At 45.3% G+C, this 20,473-nt stretch overlaps 1 protein-coding gene across 1 annotated transcript; it reads left to right on the top strand.

The window, feature by feature from the left end:
- Positions 1-3,430: 3,430 nt before the first annotated feature.
- LOC138683417 (uncharacterized) lies at positions 3,431-5,515 on the top strand. Its single transcript, XM_069775135.1, has one exon. It carries the CDS (start codon positions 3,533-3,535, stop codon positions 5,513-5,515), a length of 1,983 nt encoding a protein of 660 aa, XP_069631236.1. The 5' UTR covers positions 3,431-3,532.
- The last annotated feature ends 14,958 nt before the right edge of the window (positions 5,516-20,473 follow it).

The following is a 20,473-nucleotide window of genomic DNA, read 5'->3' on the forward strand; positions in this document are numbered from 1 at the left end:
GGGAGAGGAAGGCACAATCACTATTGACATGGTGGTTGGGAACATTCCGACTAACCTGTTAGGAATAGATGCCCTTAAAGGAAGGGGGTGGGAGGATTCAGAAGGATTGTTGTGGACTTTTGGGACACCGCAGCTGAACATCAGGCTACTTCAAACTGCACCCCCTCTGCCATTTAGCAAAGTAACTAGTGTTAAACAATATCCCCTCCCCCCGGGAGCAAAGGAAGGTATCAAACCAGTCATGCAGGAGATGCGGGAACAAGGAGTGGTGATAAATACCCATTCTCCTTTTAACTCGCAAACTAATGGGAAGTGGAGGCTCACAGTAGATTTTCGAAGGCTGAATGCTAACACAGGGCCTCTAACTGCCGCAGTCCCTAATATGGCTGAACTGGTAATAACAATTCAGGAGAAAGCTCATCCGATCATGGCAACCATAGATGTTAAATATATGTTTTTCATGATACCTTTGTGACAAGAAGACAGAGATTGTTTTGCTTTTACTTGGGAGGGACAACAATTTACCTTTACCCGGCTGCCTCAGGGATACAAACACTCCCTTACACTAGCTCACCACGCTTTGGCCCAAGAACTGGAGAAAATACCAAAAGCCGATGGCATAGCTGTCTATCAGTATATTGATGATATTCTCGTGGGTGGAGATAAAGAAAAGGAGGTGGGGGCAACCCAACAGAACATAATCTCTCATTTGGAGAACTTAGGTTTGCAAATTCCCCCAGAAAAGATCCAAAAACCCTCACAAAAACTAAAGTTTTTGGGAATTTGGTGGAAAGGGGGAATGACATGTGTCCCACCAGACACCCTCACTTCTCTAGATCAGATTAAAATGCCTGAATCAAAAAAGGATTTGCAGCATGCTTTAGGGTTATTGGTATTTTGGAGAAAACATATCCCAGACTTTTCTATCATTGCCAGACCTCTTTACGATATACTGAGAAAAGGGGCCAAATGGGAATGGACTGCTTCTCAGGAAGAAGCAATGCAATTGTTAATTTTTGAAGCAACAGCTCATCAGGCTCTTGGCCCTATCCACCCTACAGACCCTTTTCAAGTAGAATGGGGGTTTGCCACAACAGGATTGTCAGTACACATTTGGCAACGTGGTCCTGAGGGTCCAACCCGCCCTGTAGGATTTTACTCCCGCGGCTTTAAGGATGCTGAGAAGAGATATACTGCATGGGAGAAAGGTTTGTTTGTGGTTAGCATGGCTCTCATAGAAGTGGAGAAAATTACACGTCAGCAACCAATCGTGCTAAGAGGCCCGTTCAAAGTTATAAAAGCAGTCACTAACGGGACCCCCCCTCCTGACGGAGTGGCCCAGAGAGCCTCGGTATGAAAGTGGTATGCCCAGATTGAACACTATTGTAACCTTTTCTCAGTGACTGAAGGAGCTTTAAAAAACTTAGCTATCCAAGAAACAGAAAGCCTGGATGGCAGCCAAGACAAACCTATCTATCTCAGTTATTCGGGTAGCCCCTCCTTTCTCCCATGATCAGTTAGTGAATGCTTGGTTTACCGACGCTTCTGCAAAGTGAGAAGGAAAAGTGTGGAAATACCGGGCAGTAGCCCTCCACACTACTACTAATGAACAGATAATAACAGAGGGAGAAGGGAGTGCCCAGGTAGGAGAATTAATTGCAGCATGGAGGGTTTTCAAGCATGAAGCACAAACCGCTTCCCCTGTCCACATATATACCGATTCCTATGCAGTGTTTAAAGGATGTACTGAATGGCTCCCTTTTTGGGAGCAAAATGGATGGGAGGTTAACAGAATTTCAGTGTGGCAAAAGGACAAGTGGCAAGAAATCCTGAGCATTGCTAGCCAAGGGAACTTTGCTGTGGGATGGGTAGCTTCTCATCAAGTAGATGGGGGCTTGGCAGGAGAATGGAACAACAAAGCTGATGAATTAGCAAGACTAGCTCCTGTACAAAAGGACCAGATCACAGAAGTTTGGGATCGTTTGCTAGAATGGTTGCATATAAAATGTAAACATATGGGAGCTAAAGATCTGTATCGTGAAGCCCTTGCCTGAGGTTGGCCTGTCGCTAGGGAAATGTGTAAAACCTGCATATCAGCCTGTGAACAGTGCCGTACACGGCTCGAAAGACACCCCTTAGAGGATAACCCTCTGCATTTAAGAGAGGGTAAAGGCTTGTGGGATGCTTGGCAGGTAGATTATATAGGCCCCTTTAAGAAATCAGGAGGAAAACGCTTTGTGCTGGTAGGAGTGGAAATAACATCAGGGCTAGTCCAAGCCGAAGCTTTTAACAGAGCTACGAGAGAAAAGACTGTGAAAGCACTGCGTGAATGGTTTGGAATTTTTCCAAAACCACAAGAAATACAATCTGACAATGGCTCCCACTTCACAGCCAAAATTGTACAGGATTGGGCACGAAGAGAAGGGATTAAATGGGTCTTCCACACTCCATACTATCCACAGGCCAATGGAATTGTAGAAAGAACAAATGGTCTCTTAAAACGACTCTTGAAACCACAGGAGGGAAATTGGGATGCCCGCCTATGGGAAGCTGTCAAAGGTGTAAACGACAGATGGGGGGTAAATGGATGCCCCAAAATTACTGCCTTTTGCCCGAAGGCTCCCTCTCTAGTTCCCTCATTAAAGGGACCAGATGATTCTAAGAATCCAACACATTTCCCTGGACAACCTGTCCTGGTAAAACTTCCCACCGTAGGAAGTGTGCCACTGGTACTAAAAACCCCACTGAATGTATACTCATGGGTAGCATCCGATGCCCTAGGGAAAGAGCATCGGATAAATACTCGCTGGATAATTCCATCATTTTAATTTTTCTGTATAGTACTAATCTCTTTTGCCTCAGAGAGGCAAGTTTTGTTTCTTTTTGTTTTACAGAAGAACTCCGAGGGACGCCAAGAACAGCATGAATTATGAATCACTTAATTGGATTGGTAGTACTTTTTTGTATCTCACCACTAATCTGTAGCCAAAAGAATACAGAATGGCCATGGTCCCAAGCTATTGTCCAGTATACTTGGAGTATGGGACAGTATCCCAAAGACCGTCTCCCAAACTTAGCCACTGTAGTAATGCATGAGTCTGAAGTATACCACCCACTTGAGTGGGGGGAATGGGACAAAAAAGACTGGGTCCGTGTCCTGACTGGAAGGATTGGAGAAAAAATCCAAGTGGGATGCAGAAAGGTGGAAGGATGTCTTCATGAGAAAGCCTCTTCAGTTACCATCTCTGGAAATCTATTGGACCCTAGTTCCAACATCACTGCGAAATTCTGTCCTACTACAGAATGGGGATGTAGCAAACAGGATTGTCTCATTACGTGTTGCCGTCAAAAGAATGTCGGTAACTACCCCCTAGACCCAAGTACCACTACTGTTGAAATCACTAAATCCTGTATTAAGGAACAAGGAGATTGTTGGTATAATTTCACTTTGACCAAGTCAGTCTATGTGGTGTGCGATTGGCAATCTAATCCACCGACAGGAGGGCTATCAGGCCTAACATTTAAATTCAAAATGAATGCTGTAACTAGGCCTCTAGTGATGCTTGTTGCAGTAGTCACGCACAATGGCATAGATACCCTCTTCACGCTAACTGACAAAGATGAAGTTATACCCTCTTTTACAGTGGTACAAGGAAATAACATTACAATAAGATGCAGACTGATCACTGAATCTCACATTGAATCCACAGACAGTTATGGAATTGGACCACATGGCCCTATTTTGTTGTGTAAAAATCAAAACCTAGACTGTTGGCTAAATTTGACTGCTGTACAATACTCTTATAAAGTTATGTGTGGTAAAAATAACACTAAATACTGGAGAGGATTTAAAATAGACGTTGTAATGCCTACTACCCAACCAATTGTCGTGCTTAGCCCAAAAACCTTTGAAATTGGACCATATGTGATCAGAAATACGGGCCTACAACAAATGTTGTTTAACCCGGCATGGTCTCTCAAGCAAGTTGAATTGTCGATGCAGAACAATGTTTCAGACATTCAGCCAGCTTGCTCACCTTTCCTAAAGACTTCTTACAAGGGATGGACAACCTGGCTGCAAAAACGAACTCTTCCCATGAGAAGAACGCGGAGAGATCTAACTGGTGTTTTGGGAACAGGATTGGGAGTTTTAAATAGCATCGATTCGGAAGTAATAATGAACAAGTTGGCTACCTCAATTAGTGATTTGGCTAAATTTCAACAGCCTTTGCAATCTTCTTTATTGGCTTTGGGGACTAACCAGTGGCTGTTGTCAAATATATTACCAAAATGGGAAAAGGTAAATGTAAGGGACCATGAATTGATTACTGACGCACTTGGGGTGATCCAAAATAACCTCTCTTTGGCTCTCAGTTGTATCCAGGCTCAAATATGGACGCAGTCAGTAGCCACCTCAATTATAAGAGAAGGTGAAGAAGGTATCCTCCCCACTGAAATTCAGAAAATAATTTGGGACAGTGCCACTGATTTCGAGAAGGAACGCCAATCCTGGTGGAACCTGGTGAACTTTACTTATGATCCTGTTACAAACCTAGCTACAATTTCTGTGCTTACTATATATAATGCTACCATATACCAAATTTATCCCATTATTGCATTAGGGTTGAACCACAACGGAACTATACTCTATCCTTCTGAGCATAGAGTATGGGCCCGAAAGGTGGATGAAAAATGGCAAACTGTTAATTTGGAATCTTGCATTGTACGAGAACAACAAGGATTTGTTTGTGAAGGCAATGCAATTGAGGCACAAGATATTTGTTTAGATACTGAACAAAATATCTGCCATTTTGAGATTCATCCTAATGAAAACCCTGAAACAGTACTCGTATATATCGGCAAAGGCTGTGTATGTTTGAGGACTGTTTGTGACTCTCTATCTGTAGATGAGGTAGTTGTAGAGACTAAAAATCATTCAAATTTCTGTGTTTGCAATTTTACTAAGATTGTCGGATGTGACTTTTCCTATTTGGCCCCGGTCACATCTCACCAACTTTTGCAATCTAACTATATGTTGATTCATGAATTGTTGCCTATACCCATCGGAATGAATCTCACTTTGGTAAAACAGTTATTACAACACAAGGATTTGGTTGAGATTTTGGAAAAAATTAGGGAAAACGGACAGAAAACCTTAATAACTGTTCATCATGATGTGAAAGAAATACACCGAGTTTTAGAAAGAGTGCAAAAGGATGCAGAACATAGATGGTGGGACACACTTTTCAGATGGTCGCCTACTGCTACAGGCATCCTGAATACGTTGTGTCACCCCAACGTGGTTCTCTTGATATTGGTTTTGATCAGTTTGGCTTTGTCAGCAGTATTGTATGTCATAGCCTGGAGAATGATGAATCGGTTAACACGTTTGATGTCTATATTGAACACATACAATATGCTTGATGTCCCATCCAATGTGGAAATCCCCATATCAATTGATGTTTTGATGTATGTTCAGGTTCCTCAGGTGGTCACGAACCTGATCTTATCTTAAAGTGGGAGAGACTTTGCTCCCCCAGTCCCTGCCTTGAGGTCTATCCACTCAAGAGGTGTGGGAAGAGAGGTTGCCAGTGAAGGCTGAGGCAAAAAAAGTTGTTGAGTACCCTCGGCCTTTTCCTCGTCTGTCGGGGAATGCAACGGGTCTGCAGAATGCCTGACGATGCAAGAGCAGCGTGACCTTGAGCAGCTTGTAATGTATCCTTGAGAGTCTAGAAAGTCCCGAGAAGAACTATGTAGACAATGATAAGAGGAACCATACTGACGACTCACCAGTCATGAACTGTTAGTTACTAACTAAACCAATCATATATGAACACATACTCTGAAGAAGGTAATAAAAAGGTGTGTTAGAACAATAAAGTAGCCATTTTGCACAATCTAATACTTGTCGTGTCCGTCTCTACTGCGACACTCGTCCGTTGTTACCAGTTTGCCAGTCGTGTTCATTGGAGGGGTACACTTTCTTTGACCTTCCTTTTCTGGCTGACATACCTATAGAAGCCCTTCTTATTCTTCTTTGCACCCCTTGCCAAGTTTGGCTCCAGCTGCGCCTTGGCCTTTCTGACCCCATCCCTACACAAGCGGGCAACGTCCCTATACTCTTCCCAGGATACCTGTCCCTGCTTCCACTGCCTGTGCATTTCCTTCTTGCCCTTCAGTTTGACCAGCAGGTCTTGACTCATCCATGCCAGTCCCTTGCCTTCCTTTCCTGATTTCTTACACCTGGGGATCGAGAGCTCTTGCGCTCTATGGAAAGCATCCTTAAAGATCTATCTGCCAGCTCTGTTCTGCTCTCTTGTCCCTGAGGGCAGTTTCCCAGGGGGTCCTCTCGACTAACTCCTTGAACAGCTGGAAGTTTGCTTTCCTAAAATTCAGGGTCCTGACTTTACTCTTCACCTGTCCCATATCCTTCAGGACTGCGAACTCCACCAGTGCATGATCACTGCAGCCCAGGCTGCCTCCAATCTTGACATCTCTCATTAGCTCACTTGCGTTGGTGACCAACAGGTCCAGTATCGCACCCCCTCTGGTAGGGCTGTCTATTACCTGGCTTAAGTAGTTATCCTCGATGCACTCCAGGAGTCTCCTGGATTGCCTACAGCTCAACGTGCTACTTTTTAGCAGATGTCGGGGTGGTTGAAGTCCCCCAGCTGGATGAGAGCCTGCAAGCGAGATGCCTCCTGGAGCTGGAGTAAGAAGGCTTTGTCAATAGGCTCCCCTTGATCGGGCGGCCTGTAGTAAACACCAACCACAAGGTTCCCTTTGTTGCCTCGGTCTCTAATTCTTACCCATAAGCTTTCAACCTGCTTGTGGCTATTCTTCAGAGACAGGTCTTCGCACTCTATCCATTTCTTGATGTAGAGGGCAACCCCTCCGCCCCTCCTTCCTCGCCTGTCCCTTCTGAACAGCCTGTAGCCATCTATAGCCGCACTCCAGTCATGGGATTCATCCCATCAAGTTTCAGTAATGGCAACTAGGTCATAGCTTTCTAGCAGCACGCTGGCATCCAACTCCTGCTGTTTGTTGCCCATGCTGTGTTCATTGGCGTAGAGGCACTTCAGCTGGGCTGTCGGACGTGTCACCTTTTTAGAAGAACACCCCTTAATTCCTTTGAGGTATTTCACCGGTGTTTCCCTGATGGCTCCTATTACCTCAGGAGCCCCTGGCTCATCTCCATAAGACTTCAAGTGTGCTCCAGTGTACCCAGCACGTCTTAGAGCAACAGGCTAAGGGCCCTCGCTAGCACCCCGTCCCTCTAACCTTGGCGTGTCGTCCCTTGGCTTGTCACGGGCGAGCCTGATATTATCCCCTTCCCCCTTCAAGTCTAGTTTAAAGCTCTGTCAATCAGCCCCGCTAGCTTGTGAGCAAAGCCCCTCTTCCTCCTTTGAGAAAGGTGAATCCCATCTGACGCCAGCAGGCCTGGTGCCATGTAGGCCATCCCATTATCAAAAAACCCAAAATTGTGGTGGTGACACCAGCCACGGGGCCATGTATTAATAGACTGGGTGTGTCTGTTTCTTCCAATATGTCTGCCCACAACTGGAAGGATAGAGGAAAAAATAACCTGTGCTCCAGATTCCCTTGCCAGCCATCCCAAGGCCCTGAAGACTCTTTTGATTGCCCTTGGACTACGCGTTGCAGCTTCATCACCACCCACATGGAAGACCAGTAATGGGTATTAGTCCAAAGGCCGTACCAGGCTAGGAAGCTTCCTAGTGATGCCCTTAACCCGGGCCCCAGGGGGTCAGCAGGCTTCCCTAAGAGGTGGGTCTGTCCGGCATATTGGGGTCTGTCCAAGCAGTTGCTTTCTCACTCCCCCACAGTGGGATGGGGGAGAGAATTGGAAGGGCGAAAGGGAGAAAAACTTGTGGGACTGACATAAATACAGTTTACTAAGTGAAGCAAAGCTGTGCACGCAAGCAAAACAAAATAAGGAATTCATTCACTACTTCCCATCAGCAGGCAGATATGTCCAGCCATTTCCAGGAAAGCAGGGCCTCAGCATGCCTAACAATTACTTGGGAAGACAAATGCCATAGCCACAAACATCACCCCCTTCCTTCTTCTTTCTCCTGAGCTTTTATTGCTGAGCATGATGTCATATGGTATGGAACATCCCTTTGGTCAGTTGGGGTCAGCTGTCCTGGCTGTGTCCCCTCCAGACTTCTTACGCACCTCCGAGTACTTGTTGGGGGGGCAGAGTGGGAAAAAGAAAAGGCCTTGACGCTGTGTAAGCACTGTTGAGCAATAACTAAAACATCCCTGTGTTATCAATACTGTTTTAGTCACAAATGCAAAACACAGCACCATACAGGGTGCTATGAAGAAAATTAACTCCATCCCAGCCAGACCCAGTACAATGAATCAAATTTCTTTAATTAATTCATCCATCCATTGACTTGCTCCTAGTCTGTACTGTTGCAGGTGAGATAAGAATCAGGGCTGAAGAAATCCAGGGGCATGAACCTAAAGATTAGACTAAGTGATACGAGTTTTAAATAACTAGAAAAAAAACAACCAATCTCCAAAGATGAATGGAAGAGAAGTTTGCCCCTGGAATTCAGACTGGTTTTGAGGAAAAAAAAAAAAATCTCTTCTTAGTGATACTCGTTAGCATCCCAACCATAGGTGCCATTAGAAATTACAGGCAACCTCCTTGGATCCTGGTTTGTGTTTAACAATTCACATTGCTCACACCATTCTATTCTTTAAGCATCTGCTTTCAAACTGTCGTGGTTTAAGCCCAGCCAGCAACTAGGCACCACGCAGCCGCTCACTCACTCCTCCACCCTCCCAGTGGGATGGGGAGGAGAATTGGGAAAAAAAAGTAAAACTCGTGGGTTGAGATAAGAACAGTTTAATAACTGAAGTAAAATAATATAACAACAATAACAATTAATAATAATAGCAATGAAAAGGAATATAATAAAATAAAATAAAAATAAATAAATAAGGCCCAAGAAAAGACAAGTGACGCACAGTGCAATTGCTCACCACCCGCTGACCGATGCCCGTGCAGCGATCCGCCCCTCCCAGCCAACTCCCCCCAGTTTATATACTGAGCATGATGTTCTATGGTATGGAATATCCCTTTGGCTAGTTCGGGTCAGCTGTCCTGGCTATGCTCCCTCCCAGCTTCTTGTACACCTGCTTGCTGGCAGAGCATGGGAAACTGAAAAATCCTTAGCCTAGGATAAGCGCTACTTAGCAACAACTAAAACATCAGTGCGTTATCAACATTATTCTCACACTAAATCCAAGACACACTGTACCAGCTACTAAGAAGAAAATTAACTCTATCCCAGCAGAAACCAGGACACAAACTCATTTTAATTGCCACTTATGATAATACTGAAGTGAAACTGTACAAATCTGCTTTCAAAGAAAGTAATGCAGTAAGCAGTTGCTATAGCATTAGATTGGAAATTTTTCCTTGGCACATATTCTGAAATAGCAAGATTTTTATCATGAGCATTGATAACTAGAATCATCACAGACTAATTGTGGACTACTGCCTCTTTCTTCCTTAGAGAGGAAAAGCACTAGGAAATAGTTTAGGATTTCAATAGTGCTGGTAGTCACAAATCCCTAGCCCACCTATACACACATTACAATATTCCGTTGTAGTCAGAGATGTTTCCAGTTGGCATTCCCAGACTCATCAGTTTTACTGGATTGTATAGCTATCAATGGATTATCTACAGATCTGTGTTCAAGCAGCAACTTGTAAACTCAGAAGTGTCATTATACTCATTCAGTGAGGCATAAATTCTGGGCCAGATCGGATCAGGAGCTCTGTACTTTTCTCTCTTTTGCAGGAGAACCAGAACTGCATAGTCCTTTAAATGCGCCAACCAAGGGACTTTTCTGAGTGCTTATACCATCTTTAAATATGTGAAAAAGGAGAGGGAGAGCAGAGCACCTCAGCTTGAGTTCTTCTGGCTGCCAGAATGCAAACAGCATTTCAATATGCTCTTAAGTAGAAGAAGGTATGTCTTAGAAAATACTGAGCTCTACTCGCAACACCTGTGAGGCTGATCCAGGGCCTCAGTTTTCTTGCCTCATCTCCCCTATCACACATGTCCCTGCACTCCAAACACTCACGTTGTTAGTCTATTAATATAAAAGCACATGATTTCCCAAAGAACCTAGAAAAGAAAGGATAACTGCTAGGATTTCTGTCATGAGCAGAACTCAGTATTTTCTAAGGTATACCTTCCAAGCACTGTTGCCCATATCCTCACTGAGGAATGCAGATGCTCCAGAACATAGGGGCTAGAGTTCATAATTTAGTGAGATCAAATAGCCTGGGCCAAAAGTGACTCCAAACTCAGGTTCAAAATTCTCTCAGTAGTCAACAGGCGAGTTTGAGCTGAAACCTGCAAAACCATCTGTAACTGCCATTACACGCAGAAGGCTGACTCCAATAGATGGTGTCCTTCAGACAGCAGAACTAATGGGCCTTGGTTTCTTAGATTTGTATTTTCCTTGTTACTTGCACCACAGCGATTCCAACTTCTAAATCTTCTATTACCCATCAGCAGTTTCACTTTCTTTCTCCCTCCATTTTCCTTCTACAGAGGCAAAAGGCTGTATGTGAAGATTGGCTCTGATCTATGTACCTGATGATTATTCTGCTTGGCTTGCTGGCTGGCCACGTAGAAAAGAACTCAAGATAATGTGAAGTTAAATAGGATACACTAATTAGTGCCTTTTCTCCCTCTATCTACTCAGAGGCCAAATCTTCCGTGATGCTAAAGGGAAGGTATGGTCTCTTGGTACCTCTGAACCTAACCTCCTGCTAGTTTGCGTACTGTAAAAAGCACCTCCCCTACCTCCGATGACCCATGTTCTTAATTTACAACAATACCCTGTGAACCCACGAGCCCCAAAACCCATCACCTCCCTTCTCACAGAATTGGAAGAACAGGGAGTAGTCATTCTCACCAACTCCCCTTTTAACAGCCCCATATGGCTAGTGTGCAAACCCAATGTGTCTTGGTGCCTGACCATTGACTACTCAGGCATAAACTCTGCCTCCTCTCCACTTCATGCAGCAGTCCCAACAGCTGCTGAAGTACTCAACACATTTCACGTTGCTTCTTATCTACACATGGCGGTTTTGGATGTTCTTCCAGTACCCTATCTGCTCAGACAACCAAGCTTGCTTTGCTTTTACTTGGAATGGCATTCAGTACACCTTTACTGGTTTACCTCAAGACTATCGCCATACTCCTACCATTGTTCATGGCCTGTTAGCCTCAGCCTTAGCTGAAATTTCTCCCACTCCTGATGTTTCTCACCACCAGTATATTGATGACATACTCCTGGGCAGACCTACACGCAAATCTGTTGCACAAGATATGACCCTCTTAATTTCATTCCTCAAAGAATGCTGGGATCTTTCTATTCCTTCTGGTAAATACCAGAGTCTTGCCCAGAATGTAATTTTCTTAGCAGTCTCCTTCTGTGTTGGTACCTAAGGTATTCCTGAAAATGTCTTGCAATTTGTTTTATCTTTACCTTCTCCCTCCTCCAAACACAACCTCCAGAGCCTCCTAAGAACTTTAAGTTTTTGGCATGCCCATGTGTCCTGGTTTCAGCTGGGATAGAGTTAATTCTCTTTCTAGTAGCTGGTATAGTGTTATGTTTTGGATTTAGTATGAGAAGAATGTTGATAACACACTGATGTTTTCAGTTGTTGCTCAGTAGTGTTTAGTCTAAAGTCAAGGATTTTTCAGCTTCTCATGCCCAGCCAGCAAGAAGGCTGGAGGGGCACAAGAAGTTGGCACAGGACACAGCCAGGGCAGCTGACCCAAACTGGCCAAAGGGGTATTCCATACCATGTGACATCATGCCTAGTATATAAACTGGGGGGAGTTGGCCTGGGGGGGGATCGCTGCTTGGGAACTAACTGGGCATCAGCCAGTCAGCGAGTGGTGAGCAATTGCATTGTGCATCACTTGTTTTGTATATTCCAATCCTTTTATTATTATTATTATTATTATTATTATTGTCATTTTAGTATTGTTATTATTATAATTATTAGTTTCTTCCTTTCTGTTCTATTAAACTGTTCTTATGTCGACCTATGAGTTTTACCTTTTATTTCCTAATTCTCTCCCCCATCCCACTGGGTGGGGGGAATGAGTGAGCGGCTGCATGGTGCTTAGTTGCTGGCTGGGGTTAAACCACAACAATCTATTCTTCAGAGACAGGTCTTCACACTCTATCCATTTCTTGATGTAGAGGGCAACCCCTCCGCCCCTCCTTCCTTGCCTGTCCCTTCTATACAGCCTGTAGCCATAGATAGCTGCTCTCCAGTCATGGGATTTGTCCCACCAAATTTCAGTAATGGCAACTAGGTCATAGCTTTCTAGCAGCACGGTGGCTTCCATCTCCTGCTGTTTGTTGTCCATGCTGTGTGCGTTGGTGTAGAAACTTGGTTGCTTGCTGGTGGCTTCCCCTCCTTAGATTGGAGAACTCCAGTTTGAGGTTCTCTGATGGAATTGAGTACATTAAAGCTTGGCATTTATTGTTGTGCTAGTAATTTATCCTGCCAAGAAGGTGGGGATTATGGAAATGGAAAGAGAAAGAGAGCAAGACAGAGAGAAAAGGAAGAGAAAAGAGAAAGATTTCACCAGTCCTGGGTCCAGTGTTGGTCTAGTCAGTCTAAAAGTCCAGTTCTGGTGGGCATGTGCACATGGGGCTTAAGTTTGTGTCCTTTTATCATCCTTGCCCCTCGTTTGGGTGGGCACTCAAACTCATTAGGCTAATTAAGTGTCATGCCCAGATGTGCTTTCAGAACCTTTGGGGAAATGGGTCGGTGGCTTGGGGGTCATTTGAGGAGTAACTTCTCCTTTCCTACAGACATGACCATTGTTTGATCTTTGGCCATGCATGGTGAGTTGCCCTGCTCAGCATATCAGAACAGCGTATCAGAACATGGAGCTGGGCACCCTCCGCATGCCCTCCCTGTCCTGTTGCTGATGTCCTGTGCTTATCCGCTTCTTTTGACCTGTGGTTCCTTGCTATGCAGGGTTCGTTGTTATGTTTATTGTTATGCAGAACTTGCCCCACCACAATGCTTGAGATATTAATTCTTTCAGTCTCTCACAGAAGGTTAACTGAGTAGCTTTAAAATGAACTGGAAGGAGGACTTTGAGCAAATCATAAGTTGAAAATTCTGCTTATTGCTCATGCCAATTTCACAGGAGTGCCTAAATGAAGCCTTGGATCTACTGGAAAGAGGAAGACCCTAAAGGTTTGATCTAATGAGGCAGTAGGTGCTGAAAGTAAGCATGTCAGGTAGCTTACAGAACAAAGGCTTGAGCACTTCCCATATGTCGTGGTTTAACCCCAGCCAGCAACTAAACACCACGCAGCCGCTCACTCACTTCCCCCCACCACCCAGTGGGATGGGGGAGAAAATCGGGAAAAGAAGTAAAACTCATGGGTTGAGATAAGAAGGGTTTCATAGAATATAAAAAGAAGAAATAATAATGATAATGATAACACTAATAAAATGACAGCAGTAATAATAAAAGCATTGGAATATACAAGTGATGCACAATGCAATTGCTCACCACTCGCCGACTGATGCCCAGTTAATCCCCGAGCGGCGATCCCCCCACCCCCACTCCCCCCCAGTTTATATACTAGATGGGACGTCACATGGTATGGAATACCCCGTTGGCCAGTTTGGGTCAGCTGCCCTGGCTGTATCCCCTCCCAACTTCTTGTGCCCCTCCAGCCTTCTTGCTGGCTGGGCATCAGAAGCTGAAAAATCCTTGACTTTAGACTAAACACTACTTGGCAACAACTGAAAACATCAGTGTTATGAACATTCTTCTCATACTTAATCCAAAACATAACACTATACCAGCTACTAGGAAGACAATTAACTCTATCCCAGCTGAAACTAGGACACCATACAAACTCATCAAAAAGTACAGAGTGTAAACCCATGTCAGAGATGCAAAGGAATCTACTTAAGTTTCAGTGCATAATGCTGCTAAGGGGAAATCTCTGAAATTGTTTAAGATTATTTGGATAGAGGCTAGGAGTTTCAAGCAACATGTGCATGTGCTAGTATCTCTAACAGATGTGTGGATCCTCATTGACGAATATGCCAACCTGTTGTATATGCAGTATTCCACCCTGTCCTGGGCCCCACATTGGGACCATTTCATCCACCGTCAGTGCCTCTGTCTTTCCAGGTCAGTACTGCCAATGAGTTGTCATACGATGATGGTGCACTCTGTACAAACTTCCACCCCATGGGTCGTATGCATTGGACTTTGCCTGGATCTTTGGGTAATTGTGCATTGTCCGGGTCATAAGAAATCATCTCTAGCATGGCTAATTCCCTCAGATATTGGATACCTCTCTCCATGGTGGTCCACTTGCCCGGTTGACATATAACAACTTCCTTGAAGGAGTAGCCTCCAGAGGCTGAGGGCTCATGTCCCTTTTCCAATCGCCTTGTCAATGCCACTTTCCCTGGCAAGTGATCCCAGCTGCTTGGCTTCCCTACCTTCTAATTCCAGGCTACTATCCCTATTGTCCCAGCATTGGAGCAACCAGGTGATAATGTGCTCACCTGGACAACAGCTGAAATCTTTTCACATATCCTGTAGCTCATTCATGGAGAGGGATCGGATGATTACCTCTGGTTCTGCCTCTTCCTCCTGTTCCTGTGATGACCGTGGTTCATCTTCATCCTTCGCTAAGTGAACTGATTTTTTTATATATTTCTTCTGTATGGGGGCAACTGATACTGGCACAGGTTAGTTCTCTGGTTCAGCTACAGTGCCTGTCATGGAAGTTGGAGTAACCGCAGTGCCTGTCACGGGGATTGGAGTGGCCGCAATGCCTGTTGCTTTGCTGTCAGATCCAGAGACCTTCTCTTCCCCTTGAGGGTACTGAATAGTGTTGAACAGGGCTCGATAGGCATGGGCAAGGCCCAAGCACGTTACAGTGATTTCTGTCTCCTTGGAATTGTCAAGCTGACAGCATATTTTTTCCAAATGTTCTACTAGTTTGAGACAAAGGGAATCAAAAGAATCTCAGTAGACATAATAAAGGGGGGTGAAAGATGATGTTTAGTGCTTACATTGTTGAAATTAGCTGAGGTAGAGACAGTCCTTGATAAGAAGCAGGAGCAGGCCCCAAGAGCCAGCTAAGACTGGTCTTGCGGCTTGGGTGAATACCAAGAAATCACTGAGCCTGTGCAAGGAAAGAGGTTACTGGCGGTGACGAAGAGGAGTCATCTATCTTCATCTCTGCGACCACCAGACGACCACCATAAAGAGGCCCTGCGCAGGCGCAGTTGAGAGGAGACTATGGAAATGACTTCCTGGAGCTAATTTTAATATGAAGCGGGGATAGGTCATGCATATGTATAGGCGTATTGTGAATATGTAATACCTGACTGTATAAACTTGAGGCGAACTGCCGAGTCGGGCGCGCACGACTTTGGTGGGACTACCCCCCGTGTCGCCCAGCGCTGAATGAACATACCTACTTTACAATCTCACTGATTGTGGAGTCTGTTTTCCGCACGTCAAGTTTGTCAGGATTCTGCACTTGTTCAAGGGTGAAGTTCCAAAACAGTGGAGGTCCCCACCGCCCTAGGCATTTGCCCATACTACCCCACACACCCTGCCACTCATAATTATCCAGCCTCTGGGAAGATCTCTGGGTGATCTTCTTAAATAGTTATTTTACCCTAAACAAGACCTGAACCACATTCAGGACCATGCTGGTTTCAACAGCCCAAGGGTATTCAAATTTTTCAAAATTCTCAAATGCCATTGTAATTAGACTGGATGAGAAGGGGAAGGTGTCTCGCCCATAGATTGGCTCCCCGAGAAGAAAAGGTAAATGGTGTAATTATTAATAGTTTCCCACAGATGGCTCCTGAAGTATAAAGGTGACGACAGTGCTGAGTGCAAATACCGGATTAGTCCCATGACCGATAATTTTATTGTACCATAAACCAGTGTTAAATAATACATCAAAGCAAAAACCTTAATCCACCTCCCACAGATGACACGCAGTTGTCATGACCCAGACTAGACAGACCAGGGAGTTGCGTTTAATTCGAAATTCCCCCAGGCTAAATTAAGGTGAAATGACACCAAACGATCAGTTAAAGATTTTATTCATGACAGAAGCAAACTGAACTGGGGAGGTGTGGTAGCAGGTGGCAGGGTTTCTCACAACAGGAATTGGCATAAGACTACTTCTGTAAACTCTGTAACCATATACATTGATTCAGGGAATAAGGAGTTCCCTCCCGTTGAGACACGAGGTTCAGAGCAGACCCCCTTGCTTTCCAGACTCCTCCTCAGAGAAGGGTCTAGGGGTGGCTGGATGTACTCTTAGTCTCAGACTTGGTCAAGGGTTTATGTCTTGAAACGGATGAGGTGTAGGGATTGTGGAAAAGGAAAAGGAAAGAGAGAGGAAGACAGAGAGAGAAAAAGGAAGAGAGAAAGATTTCACCGGTCCTGGGTCCAGCGTTGGTTCAGTCAGCTGAGGTGTCCAGTCAGCTGAGGGGTCCAGTTCCGGTGGGCTTGTGCACCTGGGGCTTCAGTTGGTGTCCTTTTATCATCCTTGCCCCTCCTTCAGGCAGGCACCTGAACTCCTCAGGTTAATGAGCACTTTGTGAGCCTTTGGGCTTGGGGGTCGTTTGGGGAGTAACTTCTCCTTCCCTGCAGATGTGGCCATTGTTTGATCTTTGTATCAGAACAGGGAGCTGGGCACCCTCTAGCATGCCCTCCCCCTCCTGTTGCTGATGTCTGAGCTGATGGGCTTTTCACCTTGGCTCCTTGCTGTGCAGGGTTTGTCTTTAAGCAGAACTTGCTCCACTGCAATGTTTGAGACATTAACTCTTTCAGTCTCTCACAGCAGTAGCACAGGGACTATATACAGCAATTGAGATGATACATAACACAAGTCTAAGAACGAGCATCACAACTCTAAGAGCCCATAAATCAGCATTGTGACCAGCGACTATTAAACTAATATAATGAATCCTTGTAACAAATTTGTTTTAACACGCTCTGGTCAGATCTGTTGTTATCTCAACCCTTCGTGCCCCATGTTGGGTGCCAAAATGGACTGTCGTGATTTAAGCCCAGCCAGTAACTAAGCACCATGCAGCTGCTCACTCACTCCCCCCACCCAGTGGGAGGGAGGAGAGAATCGGGAAAAAAAGTAAAACTCATGGGTTGAGATGAAGACTGTTTAATAGAACAAAAAGGAAGAAAATAATAATGATAATAATAATAAAATGACACTAATAATAAGAAAAGAATTTGAATATAGAAAACAAGTGATGCACAATGCAATTGCTCACCACTCGCCGACCGATGCCCAGTTAGTTCCCAAGCAGCGATCCCCCCCCAGGCCAACTCCCCCCAGTTTATATACTAGGCATGATGTCACATGGTATGGAATACCCCTTTGGCCAGTTTGGGTCAGCTGCCCTGGCTGTGTCCCCTCCCAATTTCTTGTGCCCCTCCAGCCTTCTTGCTGGCTGGGCATGAGAAGCTGAAAAATCCTTGACTTTAGACTAAACACTACTTGGCAACAACTGAAAACATCAGTGTTATGAACATTCTTCTCATACTTAATCCAAAACATAACACTATACCAGCTACTAGAAAGAGAATTAACTCTATCCCAGCTGAAACCAGGACGGTATCCACCCCTTATTCTACACAATTTATGTCATGCTCAGGTCCCACACTTCCCAATAAATTTCCAATTAATCATCATCACCTTTTCCGTGCATTGATAGATATATATATATGTACATATATGTATACACACATAAAAATATAATTCCCTTAGTCTATGGGCCATGTTAATAAAATGTTCATTGAGTTTATTTAGTCCCCAGCTTTGGGCTCCATCTGTTATACCAGTCTTTCTGGGCAGGAGGGATGGTGCGAAGTCCACTCAGTCGGCAGAACAGGATCGGGCTTCAGTGCGGTGCGGCGAGCGGGTGACATTGGACGCAGCAGGAGGATGGGGTGTAGTGTTGGATTGTTGCATGCTGAAGTCCATTCTGGTTCCATCACTGCTGCACTTCATTTAGTTCTATCAAAGTTTATTCTTTCTTCATCTAAATGATTCTTACTGTATACCATTGATATAGCATATAACAATTATAGTAATGATAACTTACAGTGGCAGGGTTATATAGCAATTAACATCATACAATTGAATTCATTGGCTATTCTCACCTAAAATCAAATCCCCTTGAGGCACACATCGGACTTCCCCATCCTTCTGCATCACCCACCAAGTGCACCCAGGTCCTTGAGCAAAAGCAATCCCACGAATGGGTTAGCCTTTGCCTGAGGCAGGAGTAACCCAGACTGTCTTCCCTAGCATATTTTTTATGTGCACTACAGGAACTTTATCCCCTTCTACAGTGCATAAAAGTTCTGATTGGGCAGGACCAGCCTGATTGGCAGATCCTCTGGTGTTGACTAACCAGGTGGCTTTTGCTAAATGTGTATCCCAATGTTTGAAGTTTCTACTCCCCCCGCTCACTCCCCCCCACCCCGGCCACAGTGGGATGAGGGGAAAATATAAAGGCAGGCTCGTGGGTCGAGATAAGGACTGGGAGGGATCACTCACCACTTATGGTCATGGGCAAAAGACAGGCTCAACTTGGGGAAGAAAAAAAATCAATTTAATTTACTACAAATCAAATCAAAACAAGGATATTAGGAAGTAAAACCAAACCTTAGAACACCTTCCCCCCACCCCTCCCTCTTTCCGAGCTCAACTCCGCTCCCAGTTCTCTCTACCTCCTCCCGCCAGTGGCGCAGGGGAACAGGGGATGGGGTCAGCTCGCCACACATTGTCTCTGCTGCTCCTTCCTCCTACAGGGGGAGGACTCCTCACTCTTCCCCTGCTCCACCGTGGGGTCCCTCCCACAGGAGACAGTCCTTCACAAATGTCTCCAATGTTAGTCCTTTCTATGGGCTGCAGTTCCTCACAAACTTCCCTGGCATGGGTCATTTCCACGGGCTGATCTTCAATCACAAAATGCTCCAGCACGGGCTTTCCCATGGAATCACAGCCATCTTTGGGGGCCTCCATTCCACCGTTCACCTCCATGGGCATCAGGGGGACAGCCTGCCATCTCACCACGGGCTGCAGGGGCATCACCTCCTCTGTCACCCTTCCTCCCCCTCCTTCTTTGCCGACCTCGGTATCTGCATGGGTGTTCCTCTCACATTCCAATCCCCACTACTCACTGCAGGTTCCCCTTCTTAAATATGTTATCCCAGAGGCGCTACCACTGTCACTGATTGGGTTGGCGTGGGCCAGAGTCAGGTCCAACTTGGAGCTGGGGAAGCTTCTAGCAACTTCTCACAGGAGCCACCCCTGCGGCTCCTCCCCTGCTACCAAAAAAACCTGCACCACACAAACCCATAACACCCCCATTGCTCTCAATGTAGTCTTTAATAGTCCATTGTATCACTCAATTTTCCCAGAGGCTGGTGCATGATAGGGGATGTGATATACCCACTCAATGCCATGTTCTTTGGCCCAGGTGTCTATGAGGTTGTTTCAGAAATGAGTCCCGTTGTCTGACTCAATTCTTTCTGGGGAGCCACGTAGCCATAAGACTTTCTCTTCAAGGCCCAGGATAGTGTTCCGGGTTGTGGCATGGGGCACGGGATATGTTTCCAGCCATCCAGTGGTTGCTTCCACCATTGTAAGCACATGGTGCTTGCCTTGGCAGTTTGTGGGAGTGTGATATAGTCAGTCTGCCAGGCCTCCCCATATTTATATTTCATCCATCACCCTCCATACCACAGGGGTTTTAACCACTTGGCTTGCTTAATTACAGCATGTTTCACATTCATGTGTGATAGTGTCCATGGTCAAGTCCACCCCTCGATCATGAGCCCATCTATATGTTGCATATCTTCCCTGATGGCCTGAGGTATCATGGGCCCACTGAGCCATAAATAGCTCACCCTTATGTTGCCAGTCCAGGTCCACCTGACCCACTTCAATCTTGGCAGCCTGATCCACCTGTTGGTTGTTCTGATGTTCTTCAGTGGCCTGACTCTTGGGTACATGAGCATCTACGTGACGTACTTTTACAACCAGATTCTCTAGCCAGGATGCAATATCTTGCCACAGTGTGGCAGCCCAAATGGGTTTACCTCTGCACTTCCAGTTGCTCTGCTTCCATTGCTGTAACCACCCCCATAGGGCATTTGCCATCATCCATGAGTCAGCATAGAGATAGAGCACTGGCCACTTCTCTCTTTCAGCAATGTCTAACACTAGCTGGATGGCTTTCACCTCTGCAAACTGACTCGATTCACCCTCTCCTTCAGCAGTTTCCGCGACTTGTCGTGTAGGACTCCATACAGCAGCCTTCCACCTCCGATGCTTTCCCACAATGCGACAG

The sequence above is a fragment of the Haliaeetus albicilla genome, chromosome W, assembly GCF_947461875.1.
Source record: "Haliaeetus albicilla chromosome W, bHalAlb1.1, whole genome shotgun sequence".
Lineage (NCBI taxonomy): Eukaryota > Metazoa > Chordata > Aves > Accipitriformes > Accipitridae > Haliaeetus > Haliaeetus albicilla.